Source organism: Mercenaria mercenaria, chromosome 12 (genome assembly GCF_021730395.1).
Source record: "Mercenaria mercenaria strain notata chromosome 12, MADL_Memer_1, whole genome shotgun sequence".
Taxonomy (NCBI): domain Eukaryota; kingdom Metazoa; phylum Mollusca; class Bivalvia; order Venerida; family Veneridae; genus Mercenaria; species Mercenaria mercenaria.
The window spans coordinates 41,154,792-41,173,884 of NC_069372.1; the positions used below are offsets into that span (position 1 = coordinate 41,154,792).

The 19,093-nt window shown below is 32.2% G+C and overlaps 2 protein-coding genes across 2 annotated transcripts; both read left to right on the forward strand.

Moving 5' to 3' along the window:
- The first annotated feature begins 11,232 nt into the window (after positions 1 to 11,232).
- Positions 11,233 to 16,021, forward strand: LOC123535148 (uncharacterized). Its single transcript, XM_045317700.2, has 2 exons — positions 11,233 to 11,467; positions 14,588 to 16,021. Exons 1-2 carry the CDS (start codon positions 11,299 to 11,301, stop codon positions 15,274 to 15,276), a joined length of 858 nt encoding a protein of 285 aa, XP_045173635.2. The 5' UTR covers positions 11,233 to 11,298; the 3' UTR covers positions 15,277 to 16,021.
- Positions 16,022 to 17,625: 1,604 nt separating this feature from the next.
- LOC123535286 (neuronal acetylcholine receptor subunit alpha-5-like) lies at positions 17,626 to 18,873 on the forward strand. Its single transcript, XM_045317878.2, has one exon. The coding sequence runs from the start codon at positions 17,626 to 17,628 to the stop codon at positions 18,871 to 18,873; it is 1,248 nt and encodes a 415-aa protein (XP_045173813.2).
- Positions 18,874 to 19,093: the final 220 nt, after the last annotated feature.

Below are 19,093 nucleotides of genomic sequence, written 5' to 3' on the forward strand. Positions count from 1 at the left end.
CTTCTTGGAAGCGCTTTTACGGTCATGCTCGCAATTGTCTCGTTAAATATCTTCTATAACGAGAGAAGCTGTGCTATCCCGAGAATACTGAAGGCTTTTGTAAAACTTTGCGGCGTAACTGAAGCAAATGAGCACTTCCAGATAAAAACAGATGTACCACATGAGACTTCTGTAGATTGCTTGAACGATATGACCGACGATCACATAAGCGTTAGTGACGAATGTCGGCCTGTGACATGTAAAATGGTGTCAAGAGCAGTGGATAAACTGTGTCTTACATCTGCAGTCAGCTGGCATGTTATTCTTACGGCAAATCTGGTTATAAACGTTCAATATTTAATTTAGACATTGTCGGATTTATGATGTTTTTGTTTTGTAAAGTCATATTTTACATAAGATATCGCTCACATTGCACAAAACAGATGAGTGCTCGATTCAAACTATAGAAATTTGAATAGACTGTTTTTGAAAACACATGCCTACCATTACTGGAATAGGCATGAAATTTGTTGAACTGATGATAAGTCTCATTTCGTTTGTTTTCTCAATAGGCCTAAAATCAAAATTAAAACAATACAATTGCAAAAAAAAAAAAGAAAAAAGAAAAAAAAAAGAAAAAAAAAAAGAACCAAAAAAAAAACAACATTGGAAATAATTTGAAAGAACATACCTCATTCAGAATGAAGAAAATACCTTCAATAAAAACACTTGTTGTAAAACATTTAATTGTATTTTATGCCCAAATATCATATATGTGTGCATTTGCAAAATCTATTTTTAGAATTTTGCCGACATTGAAAGTATTAAAGTATGAAACAAATGTGTACCTTCTTTTAGTAATAGAAAGTAATATGTTTCTTTGGTTGGATATATTCAAATGGTTTTTGAACTGTGAAAATGCGGATCAATTGTTTTCATTTCCTTATTTGAAAACGTGTTAAAATAGTGTTGACCGTTGGAACACTACCTAGTTTTAAGTGTATATTACAAATTTCAGGAAGTGCTTAACTACCTGTTTGCGATAACTACTTTAAATACTCTGACACGTTATACCTTCCAAAACACGGTAGTCGCAATGTGTATTTTATAACAAGGATGTAACTGTTTACAAGTATATTTACTAATTAACTACATCATAACCATAATTTCTAAGGTGACAGGTGCAAGGGGGAGGGGGGCAGACGTAAGGGCGATATCCAGAACTTGGATATTACTTGTCTCCAAATTTGTAGTGGTTCCTACGTCAGTGGCTGTCGAAAATTATTGAATCAAATCGGTTTTTATATAAAAACAGTATCTATTATATGGTGACTGATGTTTTATTAAGCCAGCTTTTCAGAACACGGAGGAAATAATACTTGTATGAAGGTTGTCTTGGGAATTTCACAGTAACCCTCTGCAAATATTTATGCTTGTAGGACTTTTAAGATAATCAAATAGACTCTAGTCTAGTTAGTTAAATTAGCATTGCAAACTATCTTGACGATATCATATACAGTTACCATTATGTAAATCACATATTGACCGGATAGTTTTAATCAATGCATTGGACTAAAACAAGGACAAATATAAGCATTGACAGTGAAAAATTTGGACAACGCATCAGAGAAACATTCACTACTGTGCCAAAATGGCCTAAATCTTATAGTTTGCAAATGGAGTAAAATTTCACTATTATGCCAAAATGGCCCAAACTTATAATTTGCAAATGGAGTAAATTTTCACTATTGCACCAAAATGGCCCAATCTTATTGTTTGCAAATGGAGTAAATTTTCACTATTGCGCCAATATGGCCTTAATCTTATAGTTTGCAAATGTAGTAAAATTTCACTATTGCGCCAATATGGCCCAAATCTTATTGTTTGCAAATGGAGTAAATTTTCACTATCGCGCCAAAATGGCCCAAATCTTATAGTTTGCAAATGAAGTAAAATTTCACTTTTGCGCAAATATAGCCCAAATCTTATAGTTTGCAGATGGAATAAATTTTCACTATTGCGCCAAAATGGCCCAAATCTTATAGTTTGCAAATGGTGTAAATTTTCACTATTTTACCAAAGTGGCCCAAATCTTATAGTTTGCAAATGGAGTAAAATTTCACTATTGCGCCAATATCGCCCAAATCTTATAGTTTGCAAATGTGGTAAATTTTTACTATTGCGTCAAAATAGCCCCAATCTTATAGTTTGCAAAGGTAGTAAATTTTCACAGTTGCACCAAAATGGCCCAAATCTTATAGTTTGCAAATGTAAATTCCATTTCATCAAGACATCTTTTATCAATCTGCGTGAAATATTTTGTAATTTATTATTACTGAAGACAAGATCTGACGTAAATAAATATAAACTTTCCAGCATTTTTTGACAAATCTGAAATGTTTTGTTGGAACACAGTTATTGACCACAATCAATAATGACCATAAATTAAGCATATTTTTATATCAAAGGTAATTCCAACAAAATACAATTTCAACAAGTTTAAAGAATAAACGATTAGCTTTAAGTCTCATATCCTCCAAAGAAAGAAAACCGAATTTGCTCCCATACGAATTGTCTTACATATGGCAAAATGTACATTTTCTTAAAAATCAGATATTTTTATCCATCAGTTTAACAAAAAAGAAAAAAAAAGAAGATATTTCAAAAACATTATATGCTAGCTTTCTTCGTTTAGAAAAAAGTGCAAAATGTTCAGGCAATTAAGCCTTCAGTGAACTTTGTAATCATTAACACAATAAATATTTGGTAATCAAATAAATAAATAACCCTGAAAAGTGTCAACCATCAATTTGATAGACAAGAATAAATATTCTGTCCTAAAGGGATAATTGAATCGAGATTATTCCAAAGTGCTGCTCTCATGGGCCATTTTGAACAATATTGTTTACAATTAACCGTTTCCTAATATCATTAATGACAAATAGCTTATGTAAAATTATCGTTACTTCATCCGGGAGCCAGTACAAAATACTATATGATACAACAGTGTCTGTCATTTATACGCAGTAATCAATTAGGAGAAGAGCAAGATAGACTCATTCAATACATTTAGTTTGGAAATGGAAGAAACTGGAGTAAAGAGAGAAGTCAGAAGAATTCAGTAGAGTCTATAACGGTTACAGTTACACTAATAAATATCGCTAAAGACTAAATACACCTATGATTAACAATCAATTTCAGTAGAAAACATCTGCTTTTTAAGATAAAGTTTCAGCTAATAAAGATTTTCTCTTAACTGTCCTGTTGTATATAATATTTTTAAAAACACATATTCATGTTTTATAGAAGTGTTATACTATGTAAATAAGACAAAATAAAAGCTAATTTGTCTTCATCCTGCCCTAATACAGTTGAAAATTATTTTCAACACCTTATCTTGAGAATATATATAAACCGTTTCGATCACATTAAATGTAATAGTATCACACTAGCTCTTAACCTTCATGTCTTGATAAATGTAACAGTACCACAGTAACTTTGAACCGTCATGTCTTGAAAACTGTCATGTCTTGATAAATGTAACTGTATGACACTAGCTCTGAATCTTTATGTCTTGATTAATGTAATAGTGCTACACTAGCTCTGAACCTTTATGTCATGTCTTGATAAATGTACTTGTATGACACTACCTCTGAACTGCCATGTCTTTATAAATGTACTAGTATGGTACTAGCTCTGATCTGCCATGTTTTGATAAATTTACTAGTATGACACTAATTCTGAACCTTCATGTCTTGATAAATGTAACGGTATTACACTAGCTCTGAACTGTCATGTCTTGATAAATGTACCAGTATGACACTACCTCTGAACTGTTATGTTTCGATAAATGTAACAGTACTACATTAGCTCTGAGCTGTCATGTCGTAATAAATGTACTAGCATGCCACTAGCTCTGAACTGTTTAGTCTTGATAAATGTAACAGTATGACACTAGCTCTGAATTTTCATGTCTTGATAAATGTAACAGTATGACACTAGCTCTGAACTGTCACGTCTTGATAAATGTAACAGTATGACACTAGCTCTGAACTGTCACGTCTTGATAAATGTAACAGTATGACACTAGCTCTAAACTGTCACGTCTTGATAAATGTAACAGTATGACACTGGCTCTGAATTTTCATGTCTTGATAAATGTAATAGTATGACACTAGCTCTGAACTGTCATGTCTTGATAAATGTAACAGTATGACACTAGCTCTGAATTTTCATGTCTTGATAAATGTAACAGTATGACACTAGCTCTGAACTGTCACGTCTTGATAATCAAAGACTTATTTGAAGTTTCACGGTAATGAACACTAACTTAAAGGTCGTTTCAAAAATGATACTGATATAGACGAATAATCGGATAAACATTTTTTTTCAACCTGTCAGCAACCTGAGAGCAAACCATTTTAAAATGAAGGCAAGTAACGCATTACTAAATTAAATACTAGTACCTTTTCATACTAGAAGTGCTTTATCAGTGCAAAAGCTAAAAGACATTATTTGCATGGTAACACGGGTAACAGTTAGAGTGTTTAGAGCTCCAAATTGGTCAAATCTACAAGAAAACCGCTTTGCAAGATAACAGTTTAATACCTTACCTTTGAAATTTGATCGAGACCCAAACTGTAATGAAAATTACATTGTACTACAGGTTAGTTCTGTAATATTCCTAGATATACTGTAACCATTCTGAGACATATTAATACTACAAAATTATCGAAACGCAAGGCACTTGGTCAGTTTACATTTATTTTTCGAATATGTATGCTTTGTGAATTTCTAAAGAGAAAAGTGGCATCGCTCCAATTCTGCAAAGTTGATTAGCAATTTAAATGAAGTGTGGGATGACATACGCCTTTTACCATCTAAAGTATCTTGTAATTTCGTATGTTTTTAAAATGCGTCATAATTACATGCTATACTCCCTAGCACTGTATTGTTCGCAATAGGGATAATTTTAGTACTGAATGTGGAAGTGTTTGACAGTTAGCCTGGGTCCCTGGCTCATAGCACTTCCTGAATATTTTTCAGTATTCAAGGAAGACATAACCTCATCTTTAAACACGAAAGAGTGTTTATTTTATTTTGATTTTTTACTGAACATACACATATTTACATGTATGATATAACCGTTTCATAGACAGAATGTTTAAAATGAAACTGAAGATTTATAGACACCCATTTTCCACTTCAAATGACCTTCATACATCGAAATTCTTTTTTAAATGTTTGATTTATTAATACCGAGCATGGGTGGCTGTTCTTTTGAATGTTTTGTTTGAATTTTGAACATGGTTGTTGTTTCCTTAGTTTTGCGGGTATTCAGATTGAAATGTACTAGAATTAATATTGGAATTAGGGTATGGGTTGGGCGTTGGGCAGAAAGTTTGATCTTATACCAATAGTGTTGTGTCAAGAATCTCTGCAAGACAGAAATGTACATTGTAAAACAAATTTGTCTCATTTACATATCAATAATGCATGTTTTTACTATTCAACAATATATTCAAGGTCCTGCATATTATTAATATTTCCTGTGTTATGACTTACGCTAACCACTTCCTGATTATATTACCCTTGACCTTTAAGCTTTTATATGCTTTTATAGCATGTAACTAATGCAATCAAATAAATCTTATCTACTGTTCTTCTTCGTCTTTTAGAAGTAATGATGTTGTATGAAAACAGTTATAACTGCCGTATATCGAACGCCAAATTTCTGCTAAAGATCACTTGTATACAGTCAAACGTTTACGTTTCATTTCTTACTTAGCATTTGCAGTGTTATATTTAGAGTGTTATTGTGAAAAATGCTAACCACTTAGCTCGGTGATTACTTGAAACCTTACACTAAAATTTTGATTGAGAGCCAATCCTCAAAGTCAACAAAGTGTCTAAGATTCAAGATGGGCACCAAGAGGACCACTAATTTTACAAGACTTTATAAAAATGATTGTCTAAGTAAAATTTTATGTTAGAAGTAGAGAAAACGGATTGTTATGATAAGACATTTATTTCTATTTTTTGAAAAATCAATTTCAAAAAGGCTGCTACAACGCAACCGCCAAATTTATTAAAAATTTAGATTTATTCAAAATCTAAAGAGTTTTGCTTTTACTTCAGCTTTAATTGAAGATTATATTAAGTTTTATCTAATTTAAATGTGAATTACAGTACCAGTCTAGAAAATTAACCAAGATTTCCTTTAAAATTTTACAATTATTGAAATTTCATGTGTTTCGTGATATCTTTTTATTAATATGACAAGATAATAATTCCTACATTCTAAAACGAATGATACAATGTCATTGTACATTTGTATCAACAGCAGCTATTGACAGTAACACATAACTCAAAATTCAAGATGGTCACCAATATATCCATCCAATTTTACATGTACAAATATTTCCATCTGTTCAAGTGTTATTTAGTTATTTACATAATGAAAATTTTCAACACAGTGTCTCAATGTAAACATACAATTAATGATGACTGAATGATTTACTAGATAAGAATCTACAGATACAATTACAAATGTTTATAATGTATGAAGGTCAAATAAATACGTAGATTGGCTCTACAACCATGAACAAAAGATGAAATAGTACAAACACTTTTAGTTGACGTATATTAATAGATAGTTCAATTATCCATTAGCATTAATTTTAACCTTTTCCATGCTAAATTTCTAAAATGGACTGGTTCATCATTCAATTTAGACAATGCCATTAATCATTCGAAGGGGTGTTTACTGAACATTTACAAACTAAATAGCGAACAATGCAGATAATGATCAGCCTACACAGATAATATACGAAACAGACAGTGATTATGACGTCTTAGGTAACTGAAAGTATCAAACTGAAAAGAACTGTTAATAGCAGTAAATACTAAATTGTTCATTACAAAATAGCAGAAGAATGATTAATGCTAAAACTTAATTGTTTCTATTTTCGAATTCATGTGAATGGTGAAAGCAGATAAGCAGTTGTAAGCATGTATTTTTCAGTTACTAAAGTACACATTTATTAATGTATCGTAACGTAGATTACAGTGTCAGGGCTATGCTACATGCATTTTTATATGAAACTAGTGCAAACTTGATAGAATTCTCGCATAATCTTAAGTCTAAACATCATTATAAGGATTACGTAATCAAATCTGTTGACTGAGAAATGAAAAGTTATATTGTGAATTTTGGTAACGTATATAATAATGGTAACGTACTTGTTCTTAAAACTGTTGAACGATAAATTCTTAAATAATTTGTATATGAAAATACTTTATTTTAGACATATCAGATGTTTTCCTACAATTTAACCTATTGGAATAATTGATATGAGTATTTTTATAAAACATACGGTAACGTAAATTACAAAATGTAATGATCGATTGAGAGAACAAAACTAAGCGAGAACATTGACAACAACATATTTTGCATACCACTAAATGCACTTGATAATGATTTTGGTTGTTTCTACCACATAAACCACTATATTCCAGTTTTATCATTTATTAAATTGTTAAAGTAACGTACATTTCATACTGTAATTCATAGAGAACCCGCTTGCCAGACGGTAGAATTCAGAAATATGATCTACAGACAAGGGGCTTCCAAAATAATGAATTCTACAAAAGGGGGGGGGGGGGAGGGTTTCACCTTCTAGCTCTAGGCCTATTCAGCCAGCTCGTTTCTGTATTATTAGGGATGTGTCTTCTTAGATGCTTTACTTGCGGGGTTCTGTCTCTTCAAACTTGCATAGGAACAGCTGTTCAAGACCTGCCATTACAGTCGTGTATACATTTAGGGCACGATTGTAGTGTTTACCTTGTAATACTTTATCAAGTAAACCACTAGCACACATTCCTGATTCTGTCACAAGTTCTGCAAGACCATTGCCCTTCATTAATATTCCTTCAGTCCAAGATATAGTGTAGATTGTGTGAAACACACTCATTCTAACAATTCTGTTACCAAGTTCATCTCTAGACTGCAGAACCAATAAATATGCCGACTTAGCTTAGTCACATGTCACTATAGTATATTTCTGGTCATTCATTACTTGCAACTACCGACGTTTGTAAGATATGCTGGACTATAGCATTATCATTGACTGAATAATTCAAAGGTGCTATATATATGAAGCATGTTTGAGCGCTTTCTCTCTGCAAATCATTTCACACATTTGTAGCTTATTTTGATAAATTAATTAACTAATTAATTTATTTATTTTTTAATTAATTAATTAAGTTTTTAATTAATTAATATATTTATTTCATTTTCCACTCAATGAAATAAGTTTCATTTTACATGAAAATGATTTGTTTGTTAATCTTGATGAAGAAAATTACATGTTATTGATGTAATTCTTAATTTTCGTCATATAGATTTATATTTTGTTATATATTTATATGTTATAGAATATATGATACATATTTATGGAATTTGTACATGTTAAATATCTGTTTAAACAAAATATTTTACCATATCCCAATTATTTTTTTTTTACTTTTTTTTTTAAATATTATAAATTTGGAACTCAAATAGTCAATAATATATAATTTTACCTTCTTTACTATACATTACCGCTTATATTTTTCGTAGTAATTAGAAGTATTTTACAACTGATGTATTTTATGCTCTTATCTGTTATAACCAGAACTTCTTTTTGTAACACTTTTGACATAGACACTTTAAATGATATATAAAATCGCATAGTTATATTTTCTATTTTAGTTATAACTTTGGTAACGTAAATTTGATAACGTAAAGCACATACCTATAAGTGTCATTTTTACCTACAAAATATAAATCTGTATATTCTGTCTTTATATATTGTAAAGGTAGTAAACCATTTATGGCTAACTGTAGTTCCAGTCAGTATTTTCTAAAAAATATTAATGGTAACGTATAAAGTAGGCTGTAACGTAAAAAGAAATCGACTGCTAGATAGCAGAATTTCTAGAATGATAGCTCATATCATATGCTTTAAGAAAATCTTAGCGTAGAAATATCCTTAGAGGGGGGAGGGGGGTTATTGTCAGCTCAATGTCTATATAGACAAGCTCCAAATTGCTACGATAATGTGTCTAGAATGTTACACATTTCGTATATTGACATTGTGGAGCATATATTCAGTCAAACTGTACAACTTAAACATGAATTTTGCAAATAAAATATTGAAGTGAAATATCAAGTAAAACTTCCGATTTTATATTTGAGTTTTACAAAAGACTCCTGTATATCTGACTAACGGTTTTTTTTATTATAGTGCGTTGGTATTAAACTGTCGCTTATCTTAACTTTAGTGAAAAATATTGATACTGGTGTGAAGGTCGTAACGTTAGCTTTACGATGACACCCTGATCATCAAGCTGATTTGTTTGTATCAGTCGTAGTGGCTTGTGGTCATGACACTGTTGATGAGCCCAAGTAGCAGATTTTATCGAGTTATCCTACCAACATTATTATTTGATGCTCTATTTGATCATATTCTTAGTAAAAATTGAAGGATAATTAACTCATTACAATATTTTGCAATTTATGATACTATAACTTTCTTGTATGGGTAATATACCACTTAGAATATGATGATTTTTGTGTTTTATGAAGGCATTATAGAACCACCGGTTTGTTTACTTTCTAGAAGTTAACACATTTATTGAAATATATTGCGCTACAAATAAATATATTTACATTCGCCCTATTCTTTTCCGTTGAACATTATGGCGTTCATTTCGTATGAACAGCGAAAGGAAAGGCGCGAAAGTTACGTCAACGCTGCTTAGTGATAACGGGCCGCTGTCAGGGAAAACGTTCCTTAGATGACGTCGCAGATGTTCCGTCTGGTAACAGAATGGCCGGGAAGCTTTTTGTAATGTTAAATTGCAAAATGTATGCAATTTTTATAGTAATCTTGTTTAAAAATTAATAGGAAATATAATGTAAATATAAGAAATGAAACTTTTATTTTCGGTGTTGATGTAAAATGAACGAAAGAAAAGGATCGGGAAATTAAACATTTTTGCCGATCCTATTCTAGACGAGTTATTTCTTTTTTCGTTCAGTGCTCTATAAGATGTCACCTTAAAAATATCAACAAAGTGGAATGTGTAAATTCACACTAGAGAATGGGAGCTTCGTGTGAAGTAAACATCGAAATAGCTGCTGGAAGGCAGCTAGTTCTGCCGAAATGCTCACCCGTGTCCTAAATAATGTCCAATGTCAACATGGGGTCTTCCTTCAACACAAATGTAGGGAAGAATCTATTTAAAAAAAAAATTTATAGCAAAAGAGTGTTTTAATACTATTATGCACGATGGGCGGCTATACGTCGGGCGCAGCCCTCGTGAAATTATTTGCCCGAGTGTATAAATAGTGTTAAAACACGGCTTTTCTATAAATTATTTCCATTCTAATAAGCTTTTAATCTAGAACAGTAGATAAAATACAGAAGCGTTCTTTCTTGGTCGCAACAAAATCTTTGACTTCACCGCTCTTTAACGTGACGTCATTCTAGCGTAAGAGTGTTTTAACAGAGACAAACATATTAGAATGTAATGTAATGACTTAAAAGGTATTGAGCCATTTAACAGAAAAGCAATATCTTTTTCTTTGCTCACCAAACTTAATATTCGGATTAAATAGTTATGCAAAGGTGTATGGTAAAACCTGGAGAACTTTGTTAAAAATCAGTTTGAATGTAAGTTTGAAGTAAAATATAAATAAGCGGTCATGTTGTCATAGATAGCCCATCTCACACAGAGACACCTCGTATTCAGTCGATATCGTAAACAAAAGCTTCAACATAGTCCGAAACAGTAACTGTTGTTAGTTATAATATTACGTATTATTAGATAAAATTCAAAATGAATGCATTTTCTCCCAAAAGTTAGTACATTAGTATCAAAACTCACATCAATAAACATATTTCTTGGTAACAGACAAATGCATTTGCCTTGATGCTATTATACTGCTACATCAATTTAATTGTTCTCTGTAGAGTTTACATACACTATCAAATGAATGTGTGTCAGCTAGGTACAAGGTAAAAATGTAAAACATGTATCTTAGATTACATAGCATTTTGTACCAGTAGTCTGTCTTATCTAAAGGTTACGATCTTGATAATAAAGTGGTTATATCTACACTGTTACAAAACTACATTGTTACTACGCACGCTCTGTTATTAACATAAACATTCCAATGATATCCCGTAAAGTTACGAAAAGTAACGGACCAAATCGTTGAATTGGGAAGACATTACAGGTTAAATTGTAGCACGCGAGTGACTACCAAACAAAATGGATTCCAAATTGAATATTCGCTCCTATAGAAACGAGGATATGAAGGTGCTGTTGGAAATGACCTCTGAAGAAGGATGGAGTTTTTCTGAGATTGATTGTAGGGTTAGCTTGAAAGTTGACCCGGAAGGATTGCTTGTAGCAGAAGACGAGACAGGAATGCCCATTGGTACGTTGCTTGACTCTAAAGACTAGCTTAAAATTTAACATGAATAATTTCACCTGTATATGTGTCATTATAGTTTTGTAGTTTCCCATACATAACATATGAAGTATATTTCAATCCTCAGTTCGACATTGAGACATGAGATGTGAGATATTGATAAAGGATTACATCATTTTTTTCTGCTGATTATGCATATTTAAACACTGTCGTATAAAGCACAAGTTTAAAGGGTTTTATGTTGTGGGCTTTATCTATAGGACCGGTTTACACATGCATGAAATTCAGAAAAAAAATTAATCCTCCTAATTTTAAGTAATAGTCAAAAAAAATTAATCTCCATATCAAATATTTCAGATTCAATTGTGTATCAAATTTTGAATCGAAACTATGATTACGATATGTACATGAAATGATCTAACTAGGACAATGAGTGCTCCGTGCAGTAATTGGGAAGCTATCGCCGTTTTTCCGAATGTCGCTGCTATCTGTTTCGGCATTGAAAACGCTGAAATGTGCACATGAATACAAAAAATATAAAAAAATGGTTAGTCGATATATGAACAAATTGCTTGAATTAGTAAATATTGAAATTATTATAACATAAAGGATATTAACATTTTCAGTTAGATCACTATTGGAAATGTATATTTTATTACTTTTTATGAAATTTTGTAATTACTTCCCATTTATATAAAAAGTATTTAAAAAGTGATCTATTTCTTTTGGTTTCTATAGAATTTCTAGTTTTACATTTACATTCGATAAATATTGGAATATTTCAACAGTCTGAAACAAAAAGCAAATTTTTAAACAACGTAAAGCTTCATAATTCATCCATTTTCAATCTATCTCGGTTGCGCAACCGAAATAGACAAAGGGAGGTATTAACAATTTTACAAACTTATATTTCTGATTAATTTGGGAAAATATGTTCTTTTCAATACAATTTTCTGACACCTTTTATACAGTATTGCTTATATTCATGTTACACCTTAGGCAAAATTTGTTTATTCAATTTATACTTATGCTAATATAACGCTATCTTGGTTGGGCAACCAGGATAGGAAAATCAAATGTTAAAAATACTTCCAGTGAAAATCTGACGTGTATTACAAACTCAGTCACTCAGTCATCCAAAATAAGTGGTAATGATCAGCTGATTAAGTTTTAACAAATCCAATACTTGACCAAAACCCTGCACCTTTAAATTGTCGTTCAGGTGTTTATGTGTTTTTTAAATGCACCAACACACCTGAACGAGATGGCAGAAATCAGCCTCTAAAGTGTCAAAGACATTGTGTTGTGATACATGTTTGCGAATGTCTAAATCTGCGTGTATCTAACATATTCTTTAATACCTTCTGTGTCCTCTATCATTGTCTTTAAAATGTAGTATACCTTCTCATCGGGTAAATTCAAAGTTAATGAAACATAGAAATTATTCATACATCATGTTAATTAATGTTTTTGGATGCTTAAACGTTGTATTTGCTTGTTCTGGTGCGTTGAAGTAAACTGAAGTACATGATCCCCTAAAAGCATTTTATATTGAAATAGAAAACATAAAAATGTGCTCCTTGACACAATTATTTTCGTTCTTTTATATTAAGGAAAGATACTGACAAAAAAAAAAACGGCGAAATCGCCGCTTGTCATTTTGCGGATACGATAATCTAGTACATTTTTTAGATCTAGCGTATGCATAAAACAATATGTTGTTAGAAAAGCTTAATGTAGTTCTGCACGTTTGATAAACCGGAAGTGATTGCATAACGTCATTTATGGCCTAACTATAGTAAAGTAACCAGCGTGGGAGCCATCTGGTCTATCACGTAATAGCGGACAGGCTTTTGAACACTTGGCATGGCAACAGAGGTCTAAATTAAAATTAGTTTCTGTTTAAATTTCATTGTGGATGTATATTTGTCATTTCGGTAGGAAAAATGGGAGAACAGTTTGTATTTGCTGAAGTGAAGCTCAATTTTAGTATGCGTAGTACTTCCAGGTCACAGCAGTGCGATTTTGATGTGATTTTACAGTAAGCAAATGTGACAAGAGAAATCTCTCTTCGAAGATATATGACCCCTATTTTTCTCTTCATTTTATATCAGTTTTATCATAACTCTTTAGATATGGTAAGGATTTATTCTGTGAAATGTGTCTAGCTATGTTTGGTAGCTCTTTAAAAAATGTCAGTTTTATATTGAATATTTAGGGAAAACAATTTACACGTTTGTGACCTTATTCGGAAACCGTAGAATAAAGCCTGGATTCGGCGTACGGTAATGAAAATAATCTTATGATTTAATCGAAACCTGTGAGTAAAATCATTACAATGACACTGTTGCTATATTTCAAAAGCCAACATATAATATTAAAACATATGATACCTTAAAAATTCAAAATAATGTCTTAAAATTAGTGAGAAATGTCCGGTTCACTTTAATCATGGTCAAATATCTCAAAAATAAGCAAACGGACCTATACATTTTATTTACCAAATTATAGGGTTTAATTTACGACTGTGAGAAGTTTTATCAAAATCTACATTGTAGAAAAAATTCTATTCGCGAAATTATGAAAATTATTATTTTCCCATAGACTCCAATTATGAGATATTGAGCGCGGTCCAAATTTTTCAAATCAGTCTAGCAAAAAAATCAAGCATACTATCCTATTTTTTATTTGCTGATTTTTCTAGGTATATTCTGAAGTTTTGAAAAAAATAGTGTTTAATCAAATTCTACATTGTAGAAAAAAATTCGATCAAAACGTGCAGAACTACCTTAAACATCCAATAAAACTTAACTGTGCTATCATCATTCGTTTTATGATGTCAACTTATTTTTTAAAAGTCACAAAAAATTTTAATATCTCAAATTAACAAACAAGAAAAAAGTATTAGGGAAGAAAATGATGACCAAACAAGTCTTTTTTGTGTATTTTTGTGAAATTTTTGGATAGGGTGATGTTGTTAAATGAGAAATGTTGTCATTGCGATATTCGATAGTTTTGACTGTTATTAGCAACATAATATTATTGAAAGTGTACTTACAGTATTTTTCCAGAAATTGGTAAAATAGCACATGACATTGATTAATTGTCAAACATTTCTATTTTCAGGATTTATTAGGCTTTTCAGTATGACGTCAAACATGACGTATGTGAATGTTTTCGTTGTGCGAAAAGATCTGCATGGGAACGGAATCGGGAAAAAATTATGGGAAGCCATGCTAAAGGTCACAAAAGACAACACTTTAGTCCTTGATGGTGTTTCACAAATGAAAGGGTGGTATGAAAAGCGGGGTTTTTCTTTTGAAGCTCACAGTGCCAGATCTTTCCATGGAACATTTTCATTTCAGGAATCTGTGACTTTACGAAATTCATATAACATTGTTCCTCTCTCAGACGATATATGGTCAGCACTTATTGCGTACGATAAGCAAATTTACCCATACTCCAGAGAGCATGTTCTGCGAGCGTGGTTTTGTGGGGCCGACAGATACACCGCTGTCGCATTCCTCGATAAAAGTGTTGTCGGTTATGCAAATATTCATTGGAAATCAAAGAAAGAATGTAACATCCGTGTATTAAACGCTGATAATGACGTCATTGCAGATACATTACTTCTGAATCTGTTGCAACATATTCCTCTAGGTTCAAAGGTTTCCTTCATTTTAATGGAAGGTAAACCCATTCCAAAGTATCTCTCAAATTTCAAGAGTTCGGTTACTGGACATAAACTATTTACAAAGGAAATGACTGGTATTCAAACCGACAAAATAATATTTCACATGTGTCACACAATTTAAAAAGGACATGTAAAAGGGCTATATGTACAGATATATAAATTTCTGATTTGGCTTTAAAGTAATACAAATTATAGTATCCTCTTCAGATATGTGTTAATGTCAAGTAACCTTCACCGCTACAAAGCCTCACACATATGGATATATAATATAGATTGATACATATTTGTTGCATATCGCATCGGAATATACAATGAAATACTTACATTTCAATGCCAAGATATAGCAAAATATCTCTTTCAACGAGAGTGTTATGGTTGTAAAATACTGGACCATTTAGGAAATTACTCACTTATTAAGTTGGAAATACCACGCTATTCGTAGAAACAACCTCAGCAAATTCGAGAAAATAGAAAATCTTTCTTTGTTTCAACATATTACTGACTGTTTTCTGGAAACGATATTTTAATAAAAATGATGTATCTTTCAGGAATTGACATTTCACTTAATATTAATCATTACGTAAATGAAACCCCATGTATTGACTAAAGCAAAAAGGATGACCACGGGCATTTTAGCTGTTTTATGGTCATCTCAGTCGGTACGGTGTCGTATTTGAAACCAAGTATTTATTTTTCGTAATGCTTGGTTAAAGCAAAAGTTTAAAAAACGAAAAGCATGGTTACCATTTAAGATATATTTCAAATGGATGATGTTGCATTTGTGAATATCTAAGAGCAATGAAAAAGAAGTTAGGCACAGTTTACGAATAAACAACCCTTTGGTAAAAAATAAAATAGGAAGAATGTATGGTGATTAGATCCATATACGAACTGATTTTTGTTTAGTATAAATACTTTTTATAAGAATTATTTTAAAATTTATATACTTATAGAGTATATAGAAGGTATATTATGAACAGCATGTATGTATTATTTATTTGGGTACATCTTTGGACACTATGCTAAGAGTCTCTTGAGCAGGGCAGTTCCACATTTTCTGGTAAAAAAACAGCACCTAAAGTCAATATCCAACATTTTGTTTTCGGTTGAAACAACTAGGTAATTGTTATAATCTACGGTTGTTTAATGTCCAACGTGTACAGATCGTTACAGTTTATAAATGTTTTGTTTCTTGGAGTAAATGTATGTTTTCAGCAGCTGTACAACGTTTACAGTGATCCGCATTTCAGCCTGCCTCAGAATACCCAAATAGACTATACATGTATAAGGTGTCAATTTCTAAGTATGTTACCATTAATGAAATCCAAGATATCTTACACGATGCAGTCGAGATGCAGTTAGCAACAATACTGCACTGCATGCCGTGGATGCCTGATGTATCGGTCACTTTACAATACTGTAAATTTATTACAACATTAATCTTCTCCTAGATGATCACTGGTATGCGCTAAATGCATATAACAAGCAGCTATGAACATGGTTCACATGTTTTGTTTTTACTGGACCAGCAGATATAGTAGTATGGCACCTTTCGATTCAAGTACTACTGGCTTTGCAAGTTATGACGAAATGGGACATCCGCACCGCACTTCATTGCAGAAATAAAACTTTTGAATCTATGACAAAATATGCCTCTCGGTTGTTCTCTTTTGTTCTACTTGGAATATGACGATCTCCAACGTTCTTATCAGAATTCCAAATTAGAATTATAAAATAGTATTAGACTATTTCTGGTGTTCAGTCTGACATAATATTTTCCTACGTCTTCCATATACTAAACATCAAATAAATTTATACAGAAGCTTGCATAATTAAAATGGGAAAAATTTACATGATTTGGCTTTCTATCCTGGATCAACCGCGTCTGTTCTTTCATTCGAGAACTCATAAAATAGACCGGATATGACGTATTTCCCGAAAGGACTGGAATTAATCCAAAGCGAAAATTATTACATGAATAATAACAGTGTTTATTTTTCCCTAGTGTATGAATAAATACACTTTAAATGTTATCCATTAGGAACAATGAATAATGAATAAATCATTATATTGTTATAAAACCTGCTGGTTATATATTTGAGCTGTTATCATCTGCTATACCTTTCTCATGTTAATTACAAAGCTTTACGGTACTGGAAAATATCTGTGGATAAGGCTTAATATTACAGAAATATTACATTGCTGATTTTAATCGATGAGTTCATTGCTACCAATATGATATTTGGAGAACATTTAAAAAGCAGTCTCTTAACTTGTACGTCAGTCATTCCTTTAGTATCACACTCTTGCTGATTATATATTGGAGGATCTGACATGGTATGCCACGCTTGCTGATTATATATTGGAGGAGCTGACAAGGTATGTCGCGCTTGCTGATTATTTATTGGAGAATCTGACAAGGTATGTCGCGCTTGTGTCTGTTTTACGTAATAAGCACAATAAAGTAAAAATGAGAAAAGTTAGAACACATTTGATTTTGACTGTTATTTTCCTTCAGTGTTGGGAGCAGGCGAGAAGTTTAAATAATTCGGAGATTAACCTACACAAGGACTTATTTTCGGACTATAACCCTAATGTTATGCCTCAACAGAATAAATCAACGCCGGTAAATGTAACACTTGATATGTATTTGATGTCAATAGACAATGTTGATGAGAAAAGGCAAACCATTACTATTAAGGCATTCCTTGAAATAAAATGGAGAGATGCCTTTCTCACGTGGGATCCAATGAAATATCCCGGAGTTTCTGGAATCACTGTTAAAAATACTGATATATGGATTCCGGATGTCGCATTACAGGACACGTTTGATAAACTGACGGAGTTAGGCCAAGAGGGCGGTAAAGCTGATGTGAAAAGTGATGGTGTGGTAACTATCTGGCCATATAATATATATACAGTTGCATGTAAAATTTCGATCTCACAATTTCCGTTTGACAAACAACAATGTGTCTTCGATTTCCTTTCATGGAGCCATTCAACATCTGTTCTCCTTTTAAAAAGCTCACAAAAGAAACCGGATATGACGTTTTTCACAGAAAGCGGCGAGTGGAATCTTGCAGGAAGTGAAGTGAAATTAGTCAGAGATATGTACATTGCTAATGCTTTTGATCATGTGCACTTCTGTTTTGTTCTGCAACGGAAATCTCTGTATCACATCATAAACGTTATTATACCAGTTCTGTGTATCTCCATTTTGAATATCGTTTCATTTCTACTTCCATCGGAAAGTGGCGAAAGGGTATCTTTGTTCATATCAATATTTCTCGCTCTAGCTGTTATCTTGACCACTGTGAACAGTTCGATGCCAAAATCATCTGATGAAGTCGCATTTTTAAGTGTTTATGTATGTCTGCAACTTCTTGGAAGCGCCCTAACGGTCATGTTTGCAGTTGGCTCGTTAGATATTTTCTATCACGAGAGAAGCTGTGCTCTCCCGAGAATACTGAAGGCTTTTGTAAAACTTTGCGGCGTTACTGAATCCAATGAACACTACCAGATAGAAACAGATGTACCACATGAGACTTCTGTAGATTGCTTGAACGATATGACCGACGAGCAAATAAGAGTTAGTGACGAATGTCGGCCTGTGACATGGAAAATGGTGTCAAGAGCAGTGGATAAACTGTGTCTTTCATCTGCAGTCTGCTGGCATGTTATCCTTACGGCAAGTCTGTTTATAAGCGTTCAATATTAGACAGTGTCTGATTTATGACGTTTTTTGTTCTGTAAAATCATATTTTACATAAAATATCGCTTACATTGCACAAAACAGATGAGTGTTCCATTTAAACAATAGAAATTTGAATAGACTATATTTGAAATTCTTGTTAAAAGACATGTCTGCCATTATTGGAATAGGCATGAAATTTGTTGAACTGATGGTAAGTCTCATTTTGTTTGTTTTCTCAATATGA